The following is a 14,085-nucleotide window of genomic DNA, read 5'->3' as shown; positions in this document are numbered from 1 at the left end:
TCGGGCCAAAGCGGTACTTCACAAAAAGAAGATAAAATTTGGAATGCTGCAACCGGCAAGACTGTGGGTCACATATCAAGGGAGGCACCACTACTTTGAAACGGCGGATGAAGCGTGGACTTTTATTGTAGAAGAAAAATTGGAATGATTGGATTATGAAAATGAACGTTTGGACAAAGTGGTGGGGCGAATGAGGGGGGGGCGAAGAGGGGTTTTATGTTTTAATCCTGCGGTATGGTAACTTTTCTTTCTCCCACAGGTGGTGATGGGGGGAGGTGGGGAGGGAGAGGAGATGGGGCGTTGGCCATGGGAGGCGGGGCCGAGGGAGAGGCGCGGGCTTGGTTCCCGCGCTATGATAATTATGGCGGGAATAGAGAAGCAGGAAGGAGGGGGCGTCGCACGGTGCGAGCCGTGATCACGGGGGGAAGCCGAGGTCAGCCAGAGTTTGCTGACTTCTGGGAGCAACATGGGGGGAGTAATTACGCTAGCGGGGGGTCTAGCAGGGGGGGGGAGGGGGGAATTACTGGGTTGCTGCTGCTGGGGAAAGGGGGGAGTGGGTACGGGAAAGGATGGGCGGGGGGGCACCGTCTGGGAGAGATACAGCTGCGTGGGAACTGGGTGAGAAGCTGGAAAAAGATGATGGCTAACCGGCAAGGGGGGGTGTGGGAAGCCCCCCAACTCGGCTGATCACGTGGAATGTGAGGGGGCTTAACGGGCCGATAAAGAGGGCACGAGTACTCGCACACCTGAAGAAACTTAAAGCAGATGTGGTTATGCTACAGGAAACGCACCTGAAACTGATAGACCAGGTTAGGTTGCGCAAAGGATGGGTGGGGCAGGTGTTCCATTCGGGGCTGGATGCGAAAAACAGGGGGGTGGCTATATTAGTGGGGAAGCGGGTAATGTTCGAGGCGAAGACTATAGTGGCGGATAACGGGGGCAGATACGTGATGGTGAGTGGCAAATTACAGGGAGAGATGGTGGTTTTGGTAAACGTGTATGCCCCGAACTGGGACGATGCCAACTTTATGAGGCGAATGCTAGGACGCATCCCAGACCTAGAGACCGGAAAGCTGATAATGGGGGGAGACTTTAACACGGTGTTGGAACCAAGGCTGGATAGGTCGAAGTCCAGGACTGGTAGGAGGCCGGCAGCAGCCAAGGTGCTTAAGGATTTTATGGAGCAGATGGGAGGGGTGGACCCGTGGAGATTCAGTAGACCTAGGAGTAAGGAGTTCTCGTTTTTCTCCTATGTCCATAAAGTCTATTCACGCATAGACTTTTTTGTGTTGGGTAGGGCATTGATCCCGAGGGTGAGGGGAACGGAATATACGGCTATAGCCATTTCGGATCATGCCCCACACTGGGTAGACTTGGAGATAGGGGAGGAAACAAGAGGGCGCCCACCCTGGAGAATGGACATGGGACTAATGGCGGATGAGGGGGTGTGCCTAAGGGTGAGGGGATGCATTGAAAAGTACTTGGAACTCAATGACAATGGGGAGGTTCAGGTGGGAGTGGTCTGGGAGGCGTTGAAGGCGGTGGTTAGGGGGGAGCTGATATCAATAAGGACACATAAAGGGAAGCAGGAGAGTAAGGAACGGGAGCGGTTGCTGCAAGAACTTTTGAGGGTGGATAGACAATATGCGGAAGCACCGGAGGAGGGACTATACAGGGAAAGGCAAAGGCTGCATGTGGAATTTGACTTGCTGACTACAGGCACTGCAGAGGCACAATGGAGGAAGGCGCAGGGTGTACAGTATGAATATGGAGAGAAGGCGAGCAGATTGCTGGCACACCAATTGAGGAAAAGGGGAGCAGCGAGGGAAATAGGGGGGGTGAGGGACGAGGAAGGAGAGACGGAGCGGGGAGCGGAGAGAGTGAACGAAGTGTTCAAGACATTTTATAAAAAATTGTATGAAGCTCAACCCCCGGATGGGAGGGAGAGAATGATGGATTTTTTGGATCGGCTGGAAATTCCCAAGGTGGAAGAGCAGGAAAGGGTGGGACTGGGAGCACAGATCACGGTAGAAGAAGTGGTGAAAGGAATTAGGAACATGCAGACGGGAAAGGCCCCGGGACCGGACGGATTCCCAGTTGAATCTTACAGAAAATATTTGGACTTGCTCGCCCCGCTACTGACGAGGACCTTTAACGAGGCAAAGGAAAGGGGACAACTGCCCCCGACTATGTCAGAAGCAACGATATCGCTTCTCTTAAAGAAGGAAAAGGATCCGCTACAATGCGGGTCCTACAGACCAATTTCCCTCCTCAATGTGGATGCCAAGGTCCTGGCCAAGGTAATGGCAATGAGAATAGAGGAATGTGTCCCGGGGGTGGTTCATGAGGACCAAACTGGGTTTGTGAAGGGGAGACAGCTGAACACGAATATACGGAGGCTGTTAGGGGTAATGGTGATGGCCCCACCAGAGGGTGAAACGGAGATAGTAGTGGCGATGGATGCCGAGAAAGCATTTGATAGAGTGGAATGGGATTATCTGTGGGAGGTGTTGAGGAGATTTGGGTTTGGAGAGGGGTATGTTAGATGGGTGCAGCTGTTGTATAAGGCCCCAGTGGCGAGTGTGGTCACGAATGGACGGGGATCGGCATATTTTCGGCTCCATAGAGGGACAAGGCAGGGATGTCCTCTGTCCCCATTACTGTTTGCACTGGCGATTGAGCCCCTGGCGATAGCGCTGAGAGGTTCCAGGAGATGGAGGGGAATACTTAGGGGAGGAGAAGAACACCGGGTATCTTTATATGCGGATGATCTGCTACTATATGTGGCGGATCCAGCGGAGGGGATGCCAGAAATAATGCGGATACTTGGGGAGTTTGGGGATTTTTCAGGGTATAAATTGAACATGGGGAAGAGTGAGCTGTTTGTGGTGCATCCAGGGGAGCAGAGTAGAGAAATAGAAGACCTACCGTTGAGGAAGGTAACAAGAGACTTTCGTTACCTGGGGATCCAGATAGCTAAGAATTGGGGCACATTGCACAGGCTAAATTTGACGCGGTTGGTGGAACAGATGGAGGAAGATTTCAAGAGATGGGATATGGTAGCATTGTCAATGGCAGGGAGGGTGCAGGCGGTTAAGATGGTGGTCCTCCCGAGATTCCTCTTTGTGTTTCAGTGCCTCCCGGTGGTGATCACGAAGGCTTTTTTCAAAAGGATAGAAAAGAGTATCATGGGTTTTGTTTGGGCCGGGAAGACTCCGAGAGTGAGGAAGGGATTCTTACAGCGTAGTAGGGATAGGGGGGGGCTGGCACTACCGAGCCTAAGTGAGTATTATTGGGCCGCTAATATTTCAATGGTGAGTAAGTGGATGGGAGAGGAGGAAGGAGCGGCGTGGAAGAGATTAGAGAGGGCGTCCTGTAGGGGGACCAGCCTGCAGGCTATGGTGACAGCCCCATTGCCGTTCTCACCAAGGAACTATACCACGAGTCCGGTGGTGGTAGCTACACTGAAGATTTGGGGACAGTGGAGACGACATAGGGGAAAGACCGGAGCATTGGGTGGGTCCCCGATAAGAAACAACCATAGGTTTGCCCCGGGGGGAATGGATGGGGGATATGGAATGTGGCAAAGAGCAGGTATAACGCAATTGAAAGATCTATTTGTGGATGGGAAGTTCGCGAGTCTGGGAGCGCTGACTGAGAAATATGGGTTGCCCCAAGGGAATGCATTCAGGTACATGCAATTGAGGGCTTTTGCGAGGCAACAGGTGAGGGAATTCCCGCAGCTCCCGACACAAGAGGTGCAGGACAGAGTCATCTCGAAGAAATGGGTGGGGGACGGTAAGGTGTCGGATATATATAGGGAAATGAGGGATGAAGGGGAGACTATGGTGGACGAACTAAAAGGGAAATGGGAAGAAGAGCTAGGGGAGGAGATCGAGGAGGGGCTGTGGGCAGATGCCCTAAACAGGGTAAACTCGTCGTCCTCGTGCGCCAGGCTAAGCCTGATTCAGTTTAAGGTATTACACAGGGCACATATGACTGGAACACGGCTCAGTAAATTTTGGGGTGGAGGATAGGTGTGCGAGGTGCTCGAGAAGCCCAGCGAATCATACCCATATGTTTTGGTCATGCCCGGCACTACAGGGGTTTTGGATGGGGGTGACAAAGGTGCTTTCGAAAGTAGTAGGAGTCCGGGTCGAACCAAGCTGGGGGTTGGCTATATTTGGGGTTGCACAAGAGCCGGGAGTGCAGGAGGCGAGAGAGGCCGATGTTTTGGCCTTTGCGTCCCTAGTAGCCCGGCGCAGGATATTGCTAATGTGGAAAGAAACCAAGCCCCCGGGGGTGGAGACCTGGATAAATGATATGGCGGGGTTCATAAAGTTAGAGCGGATTAAGTTCGTCCTAAGGGGGTCGGCTCAAGGGTTTACCAGGCGGTGGCAACCGTTCGTCGAATATCTTGCGGAAAGATAGATGGGGGAAAAAAGAAGGCAGCAGCAGCAGCCCAGGACTTGGGGGGGGGGGGGGGGTGGGGGGGGGGGTGTGGCCTGAGACAAGGCAGTTGCCAATTAAGGCTAGTTTTTATTTTTGTTATTTAATATTTATTTATTTGTTGTTGTTTTCTTTTGTTCTTGTTTAAATAAAAAAGGTCATTATTATCTGTATTGTTATAATGTTGTGTAAAGGATGCACAATGTACTGTGTTGGTTGACCAAAAATTTTCTATAAAATATTATTTAAAAAAAAAGTAAAGGTGGGACCTGTAAGGGAGGAAGACGGCTTTTGCACTATGTTTATAAATTCATGTCCATTGTTTATTTTGTTGTTGTAAAACCATAAATACCTCAATAAAATGTTTATAAAAAAACAAAATTGGTGAAATATGGTTTCCTCTTCACAAAGCCATTCTGAGTCTGCCTGATTACTTTCAATTTTTCCTGCTAAAAGGGGCATCATTTAATGACCTCATAGTGCCTGACCTGGTGAAACAGCAAGGCCTCTCCCGGGATTTACGATACTTGAGACGTCACGTGAGATTCGTCCGAACCTCGCCAGAATCGCAAACTGGATCTCACTCTCGCTGGGCAAGATCCAGGTCAGCATATTTAAATGAGCCTAATGACAGCGCCGCATTCGCCCAGGGATCTGGAACTAACGGCTGCGGGTGGGAGAACTCGCCAGTGTGCCGTTTATTACTGGTCCACCCGAACATGGACCAGGCATAACGGCATTTTGGGGGATCTCCTAGGAGATCCCCGGTGTTGTCGGGCTCTGGGCAGGGTGATACCCTGACACTCCTGTTGGCACCTGGGCACCTTGGCAATTGCAGTGTGTCAGGGAGCCAGGGGCACTGCCAGGGTGATCTGGCACTCCTGCTGGTACTCAGGCACCTTGGCACTGCCACCCAGGCACCCTGGCAATGCCCTCCTGGCAATGTCAGGGTGCCCAGGTGGCATTGCCAGGCTGGCTGGGGTACTGCCAGGGTGCCAGTTTTCCCCTGCCAGGGGTCTGGCCTGGGGCGGTACCTTGCCCTTAAGAGGTTAGATGAGGGGAGAGATTGGGTAAGTTGGGTGCAGTGGGAGGCTGAGGAGTGGTCGAAAGATCGGGGCGGAATTTAAAAATGGCTCATCTGTGCAGGAAATGGTGTAAATGTGGCCTTGGTGGCGCATTCCTCACCAATGCCAAAGAAAACCTCAAAGTGCTGTTAAATAGTGATTAAACACCCCGCTAAATGCACCTGAAACGGGTCCCATTAAATCACACCCAACGTCTTTAATAATAACTTCTATCAGTTTCCCTATGGCAGAAGCTAAGCTGACTGATATGTAGTTTTCTGCTTTCTGTCTCCCTCCCTTTTTGAATAAAGGAGTTGCATTTGCTATTTTCTAATATAATGTAACCTTCACCGAATCTAGCGAACTTAGGAAAATTAAGAACAATACATCAACTATCTAACAAGTCACTTTGTTTAAGACCTCAGGTTGAAGTTCATCAGGACTCAGGGACTTGTCGGCCCACTGTTCCAACAATTTGCTCAGTACCACTTCCCTCTGATTGTACATTTCCTGACTTCCCCCTTCCCTTCCATGTCATAACTTACAGTTGATTCTGGGATGTTACTTGCTTCCTCTATAGTGAACACCAGTGCAAAATACTTGTTCAGTTCACCTTGCATCTCCTTATTTTCTGTTACTAATCCCCTAGACTCATTTTCTATAGGACCAACGCTCACTTTGTTAACTCTTTTTTTTAAAAACCTACAGAATTCTTACTATCTGTCTTCATATTTATAGCAAGATTTCTCTTGTATTCTAATGTTTCCCTCTTAATTAATCTTTTAGTCATTCTTTGCTGTTCTTTATATTCTGTCCAATCTTCTGACCTGCCACCCATCTTTGCACAATTATATGCTTTTTCTTTAAGCATAACACCAACTTTAACTTGTTTTAGTTGACCACGGATGGTGGGTTCCTCCCAGCATCTCATTGGGATGCATCCATTTTGTGTATGCTGATATATATCCGCTTGAATGTGTGCCACTGCACCTCTACTGTCCCTTAACTTAATTTACCAGTTAATTTTGCTTTCATGCCTTCATTTAAGTTCATGCCCTTATTTACGTTTGAAATAGTAGACTTTGGGCAGCACGGTGGTGCAGTGGTTCGCACTGCTGCCTCACGGCGCCGAGGTCCCAGGTTCGATCCTGGCTCTGGGTCACTGGCTGTGTGGAGTTTGCACATTCTCCCCATGTTTGCGTGGGGTTCTCCCCCACAACCCAAAGATGTGCAGGGTAGGTGGATTGGCTAAATTGCCCCTTAATTAGAAAAAATGAATTGGGTACTCTAAGTTTAAAAAAAAGAAATAGTAGACTTAGACTAACTCTTCTGTCCCTCAAACTGAATGTAAAAATTCAATCATATTATGAGCACTGCTACCTAGTGCTGTCTTCGCTATGAGATCATTAATCAATCTTATTTAATTGCACAATATCAGGTCCATTGAGCCTGCTCTCTGGTTGGCTCCAGAACATGCTGTTCTAAGAAACTATCCCCAAAGCATTCTATCAACTACTCATTTTGTTTGGAATATTTTACTTTTCACGTGGAACATCCCACTGCATCATCCTCATCAAGATGTGAAAGTAGGACACAGTCTCCTGGGTGGAGTGACAATGCTCCTCATGTTGGCATGAGTAAGGATGACTTGGCATCAGTGGTCTTACCCTACCTTACTGTGGGGCAGCAATTACCCCTCCTATTAGTATAGATGAAACTGGGAATTTGCTGCATGAGATATGGAGATCCCATGTCCTATTACGTTTTGGCATAACATTGTGGCTTCTAATACCTGACCTAAAGTTTTGCATCTTGTGGTATTGTATGCGTCACCAGAAGAACATTGATGTAGTCAGACAGTGAAGAATGACTGAAGTGATAGAACTTTAAATATAATTTCAAAATTGTGACATTTCCTTTCAACAGAAAATGATGTTAAAAATGTCTTGACAATAAAAGCAGTTGTAAGGTTTAATATCTTCTGAGTATCACATGTGTTTTACTTTAAGGGGCCCAGCCAAGGCGAGGCCACTGGCTTATTTTGGAGATGGTGTGGGGCCAATACACATGGATAATGTGAAATGCACGGGGACTGAGCAAACATTGTCAGATTGCATCAAGCAAGACATTGGGACACACAACTGTCGACACAGTGAGGATGCAAGTGTGATCTGTGACTATAGTGGCAAAAAAGCAGCAAACCTTTGGAACATAGGTAAACATTTTTGACTTTTATTAACCAGATTAGTTGTTAAATAGGAATTGTGGAGGAAGATTTTCTCTGAGCAATCAGAAATAATAAATGCCTCGTTATAAATAGGTTGACACTTATAAACTGAGCACAGAGGTAATCTTCCCCTTGGTTATTACCTAATCTTGACTACAACTGTGAATAAATAGGAGCAAAATTGTTTTTACTTTAAAGGGGTAATTTAGTAAGACGTTGCTGTCAGCACAAAGCTGAACCCTGAGGGTATGCGTTGAGAAATTGGCTGAGCATAATTTACAGAGGGCCATATGATGTGCTGACTTAAACATTTTCACCACTGATGTGGTGTTTGTAATATCCCGCATGGGACCTATGGGGTGGGAATGCTTGTCTTCCCCGTGCTCCTTGCTGAGTGCGAGCTCCCCCTCTAGGGGAAGGGTGTCTCAATTAATCGATGCATATAAGGTCAACCAGTCAGGAACCGACGACAGAGAGGAACCTGGTGCAGATCTATTGGGTCGTGTTGATGTCGTTTGTGTAAATAAAACTTTGTTTTTTCTTCACTCAGTGTGGATTCCCCGTATCCTTATTAAACTGGCGACAAAGGTGGGATCCCATTTAATAAGGACACAGGGAGTCCATACCGAGTAAAGTAAGAACAAAGTTTTATTTACACAAACTATATATACACTATCCAGTAGATCTTACTGAGTTCCTCTCTGTCATTGGTGCTTTACTGGTCGACCTTATATACATAGGTTAATTGAGATAGTCCACTCCTAGCTCGTACTCCACAAAGAGCACGGGGTAGGCACGCATTCTCACCCAGTAGGTCCTGTGCGGGATATTACAGATGTTGATGGCAAATGGATACCTCATTATTGCTCTGAGAATGACTTAAATCGGTTCCTCACTGGATCTTGTGACTTTCTGCTCGCATTGCCCATGAAGTGATTTAAAATGGAAACCCCAGTGTGTAAATGGTCGGCCTCCAATGTTATTGCAACATTTTGGCTTTAGTTGTTAAATTATGTTTTGCTTTACAAAAGTTTTACCTTCACCATATTTCTCATAACGGCCTCATCCCAGCCGCTAATTTATTGTAATGTGGGCAGCATGGGTGCTACTTTGGAGTTGCAATGGCATTGTTAGATCGACTGCCACTGGAGGACCATCAGCTAGCTCATTACGCTGGAGGACCAGCAAGTTGAGAGTAGATCAAAGAGCCTCTTTCACAGCAGAGGTTGATGTTTATCTCGGGGCTGCATCCCTGGGGACAACCCGTAGAGCACTGAGTCCCATGTTACAGTGCTGCTTGGGACAAACCTCACCAAAAATCTCTGCTTTTCTTTTCACACCACAACATGCTAGTAGTTATATTTGTTGGCCTGGGCAGTCCTTTGTTGCAAGCCAGAGCAGACCTGGACTATGGTGTCTGCACTTCAAGAAGGAGGCTGCCAAACACTCTCATGGAGTCTGAGCAGCTACAACTTATCAGGGTCTCCAAAAGCAGGGATTTGAAGAAGACACCTATGCACTGAATAGTCCGTTGAAAGTGACTATTACCTCTTGCCTGAATTGCCAAACATTGTAAAAGTCCTTGAACCCACTTCATGAAGTCACAGAATACTTTGGCTACAATCATGCCTGGGTGAAGGCTGATAAACAATTAAAACCCATTGTAAACTTTATGAATGTGAAGTGATGTTTGCTCCTGTGGGCAGCAACCTATCCTTTTAAGTGTTTATTTCCCTTTAAGCGTAAATTGCTGGCCGACATTTATTTTTTCCTCTGGCATAAGGCAGAAGATGCGCTGAGAGCTTATGCTGTTTATTTGGATGAGATGACCCTCTAAATGGTCTTCTCACTGCCCTGTGGGCTAACCTGGCTGAAGCAGCTAGCCAACGTTCTCCAGGCACCGATTCTGCCACTTACACAAAATTGGGCCTTGTGCCCCTGCAGTGCTTGCGGATTTCATCATCAATCAAATTAATATTAGGGATGAGGCATATTATCATGTTTAAATCAGGTTCCCACTGTGTGCAGTTACTTTAAGAAGCAGCTGAATAAAGTAGGCGTGTTATTTACATATCATTACTTGTGAGCAGGGAGGGGCGGGATGGTTTCCCTTGGACACCACTACCCAAACCCCGCAAAATAAATCTTCTCCTGTGATCGGCTAACTCTCTCTAAAACCTCAAGATTTCTCCCCCAAACTCCTCCCTGCCCATTCCTGGTCTGAGCTCCCAATTGTGTCCCACAATCTTGTGTTATTCTCTGCCTTGCTCTAACCAGATGGCTTTGATGTGTCGTGCTGATCAGAGAACGAATCTTGTAAATTAACAAAACTATTTATTTAATACTACAATTGGGTTCGACACATATCCCTAAGAACTAGCAGTTGATTAAGCACACACAAACTGTAATCATCTAACATCTAACTCAGTAACTCATTAACTACTCTCCGCACTCTCACTATCTTCAGTACTCCGAGCTCAGCTCCTGCTCCAACCTTCTGTTCCACAATGCTCTGTCCCTCTCTTGTGTACCTCAGACTAGTTCCCTCGAGTGGCTCTCTGTGTACATATATTAACCTTTAGTTTACTGGCATATGTGATAATACCACAAATCTTTTACTGTTAGTGATCCAGACTCAGGCTGCCGAACCGGCAAGGGTGAAACACTTTTTAAAAAACAATTTAAATATGGACCTGTCATTCAATAGGACCGTCATGACTCCAGGGTATTTGTGTTCCCCCCCTCGCCCCACTCCCTTCCTCCCCTCCCCCCACCCCCTCCAAAACCCCACCACCACCACCCACTTTGCTACTGGGCTCCCAGTTAGCCTTCCTGGTAATACAGATCCAAACAATTGGATTTTAAAACAACAGTTCTTTTCTACCATTTGTGAAACCATGAAGAATTAAGATTTCAATTATTCCTTATCAGCAGGAAAGAAGCATCAATAATTTGAACCGTAATCCTGCTCTCTGTTCCAATGTCTCCAGTCCCACCCTTCCGGCTAGGTTTGTTCTTGTCAAAAAGTAGCAGCCTTGGCTTTAGCTGACATCCAAGCCTGTCTGCCTCACTGAATAAGCTTTAACAGTCCTTGCACCATATGTAACATGAAGATTTGGCACAATAACAGGGTGCCCAGGATTGAAGAACACCTGCTAGGACTAGTGTTGACCTGCAGAAGTGCACCTCCTATTAATCAATCAAGGGCCCTCACAACATGAATAAACCTGCAGCCCTGTCGTGTAGAACTGAATGGGTAATGCAGCAGCTTGGGGCAGTAGTCGCTTGTGAACCTACAAAGCGTAAACAGTTTAAATGTTGACATAGAAAGCAATTGGTTCAATGGCCTAGATTCAGGGAACTCACGACAGATGGTCGCCTGCAGCAGGGAATTCTCTATCCTTCTTTGAAAACCATGAGAAGAGAGCTTTATAAGTACCAACTTATTGGCATGATAATTTTACCATCATGCCGCAAATGAGGTTTTCAGGCATTTATGGACCACACATCTCTGAATGTTATAAACGCAATGGGCTGGATTCTCCATTACTGAGGCTAAGTGCCGACGCCAACTGAGGATCTGTGGTGTTTCACAACAGGAAAATCGACGCAAAACCCTCACTGATTCCGCAACTGGTGAGGGGCGAGCACCAGCACCACGTGAAACACCCGCAGAACATGCAGAAAACGGTTGGAGAATCGGTGGGTCCCATGCCGCACATGCACAGGGCTGACAAGTTGTAGCCGCATGTACGCCTACACCCCCCAGAAACGCACCAATCGTGCTGGAACAGATGGCCCCAGCTGGACCGCGTACCTACACATCCCGCCCCCACAGTCCACCTCCTGGCCAACCTTCCACCACTCCCCACAGCTCTGGCAGAAGCCTCAAGGATCTCGGCCAAGTGTGGCTGTGCTGGAAACTGTCCGCACGCTCTCTCTCTCTCTCTCTCTCAGCAGCCGACATGCTAGGCTCTCGACTGCTGGGAACACATTTGGCCCGCGCCATAGGGAACTCGGCCCATCAGAGGCGGAGTATCGTGGGTGGGCTGGCTAATGATATTTGAATGGGGTTGCAACTTCGCGCGGCGCACGTCCCGATGACGCGGTTAGGAGGGGAGGAGCATCACAATCCGGCATCAAACCGCGTCGGGAGCCATTCTCAGCCTAATCGCCATTCCCAAATTCAGCATCGGGCAACGGAGAATCCTGCCCAATATATTTTAAATCACATAATAGGTCCACAACTTTCTGTGCAAAAATGTTATATTTTTATGAATAATAGAGGAGGGTGGTGGTGGTGAAGGTACCCAAAATAGGACGGGTGCCAACCCCACCATCTTCCCGCCCACCTCCAGGCTCAGCCCCATCACACAGGGGTGGGGTGGGGTAGTGAGGGGCTTTGCATTTGTGAGGCCTTCAAGCCATCTTTAAATGTCGTGGCAACCCATAGCTGGGGCAACCACAGCTGCAGCCTGTCTGTCCCACCAAATTCTTACAGGACAGAGCCCTGCTCTTGGTTCCATGCTGAAAGTCACTTTAACCCCCTTTGACTGTGAGCAGCCTCTAGCTTCACAGCTAAAAGATTTGCAAATGAGGAATTGGCCTCGTTAGTTGTGAGAGCACTTCATACTCCTCAACTCGCAAGTGGCATCTCGAGGACACAACTGTCGTCACTCAGAGGATGATTAGTGCATAGCATTTGAATCAAATTTTGATACCTGAACAATGTGCCTGAACTCCAGGAGCATCAACGTCATAGAGGCAGCTGACAACAATCAAACACTAAAGAGCAGGCTTCAGCACTGGGAATCTTCTCGTGATCCAACGGTAAGTGTGTGGGTCAGGGGAGGGCACCTGAACGCGGCCTCCCTATTGTTCCCAGCAGAGGTCTGGGATCTGGGGTCTGTGGTATTGGTCCTCCTGATGTGGTTGGCGGGGAGTGTGCAGAGCAAGTTTGCTGGATGGCATTCTGAGAGAAGGCTGGGCACGTAAGGGTAGGGGAGGCTTGGGGGGTTTGAGGGTCCCGGGATGGAAGACCTAACTGATTGTCAGTCTATCTCCTTCTCTAATTCCTTACAGATGCCAACATGGTTGGTGATGTCGGTCCCGCAGCAGCTGTCCTTGCATTGCTGGATTGCAGCCCAGGCGTCCAGATGCCGGACAAGGCAGCAGCCACGATGCAGGCTGGAGGCGGCACCCCATGTGCGGGGGACTGCCGCACAATCTGAAGACCCGACTGCCCATCAGGCTGAGGAGGAACCCAGAGGGGGAGATCAGTGACTGCCCAAGGTGTACAGGTGTCATTGGTTCTTCGATGAAAACGACAGCATGTGCCGCAGGAAATTCCGTCTCAACAAAGAGACAATGCAGCCACACCCTGTGGAGGAGGAGGAGGACTGCCCTGAGCCTTTATGCAACCAGCTCACTCCAGGGCTCGAATGGTGACCTATGTGGCATTTCACAAGCTACAGCCCACATGTGCATCCGGGAGGTCATGGATGCCCTGCATGACTAGGTATTCAATTCCATCACCTTTGAGCTGGACCGGGTCCACCCAAGATGTTCGGGCTGCAGGATTCTCCACCATTGCCAGGATGCCCCAGGCCCAGGGGGGAATCGTTGGCATACATGCCACTTTCTGCGTACTGGGGCATTAGGAGAGGAAGGGATTCCACTCCTTGGATGTTCAGATTGTGTGGCGACCAACCCCTCTGTACCATGCACGTGTGCGCACGCTATCTAGGGAGTGTGCATAACAGCAACATCTTGGGGCACTCCGTGTTCCCCTGCATCTTTGACGACCAGCCCAGGATGTTGGGACTTGGGGGACCAGGGGTACCTACTGAAGTCCAGGCTGATAACTGCGGAGCCGAGGCCTGAGACTGAGGCAATGACCTGCTATAATGAAGCCCATACTGCTACTCATGCCGCATTGAGCGGTGCATTGGGCTGCTTAAAATGCGGTTTTGATGCTTGGACCACTTTTATGGTGCCCTACATGACACTCCCCAGAGGGCTTCCCGCTTTGTGATAGCCTGTTGTGCACTCCACAACCTGGCACAGCAATGGGGCAACATGCTGGAGGAGGAGGAGAAGGGACATGCGGCCTCATCTGAGGAGGAGGGGCTGGAAGACCAGCCTGGGTGGCACCGCAGAAGGAGCTGGAGGATGGAGACCAGGCGGCAGCAAGGGCCCAACACGCCCCGAGGACCAGGGAGGCTGTCATCCTCACCAGATTCCGGGGACCCACCTTTACCAACCGGCCAACCTTCGGGACCCAACCCGGCCGACCTTCGCGACCCACGCCGGCCGACCTGAGCGACCCACCATTTTCTCTTACCT

General features: G+C 48.9%; 1 protein-coding gene across 1 annotated transcript in view; it reads left to right on the top strand.

Annotated features, from left to right (window-relative positions):
• Positions 1-14,085, top strand: part of prss12 (serine protease 12) — a 326,627-nt gene that overhangs the window by 230,372 nt on the left and 82,170 nt on the right. Inside the window, exon 9 of the mRNA XM_072497842.1 lies at positions 7,523-7,728. Coding sequence (XP_072353943.1) covers positions 7,523-7,728 — 206 coding nt within the window. The remainder of the gene's footprint in view (positions 1-7,522; positions 7,729-14,085) is intronic.

This window comes from Scyliorhinus torazame, chromosome 3 (assembly GCF_047496885.1).
Source record: "Scyliorhinus torazame isolate Kashiwa2021f chromosome 3, sScyTor2.1, whole genome shotgun sequence".
Classification (NCBI taxonomy): domain Eukaryota; kingdom Metazoa; phylum Chordata; class Chondrichthyes; order Carcharhiniformes; family Scyliorhinidae; genus Scyliorhinus; species Scyliorhinus torazame.
The sequence above is the reverse complement of the archived record's forward strand: the minus strand, read 5'-3'. Positions and strand labels throughout refer to the sequence as shown.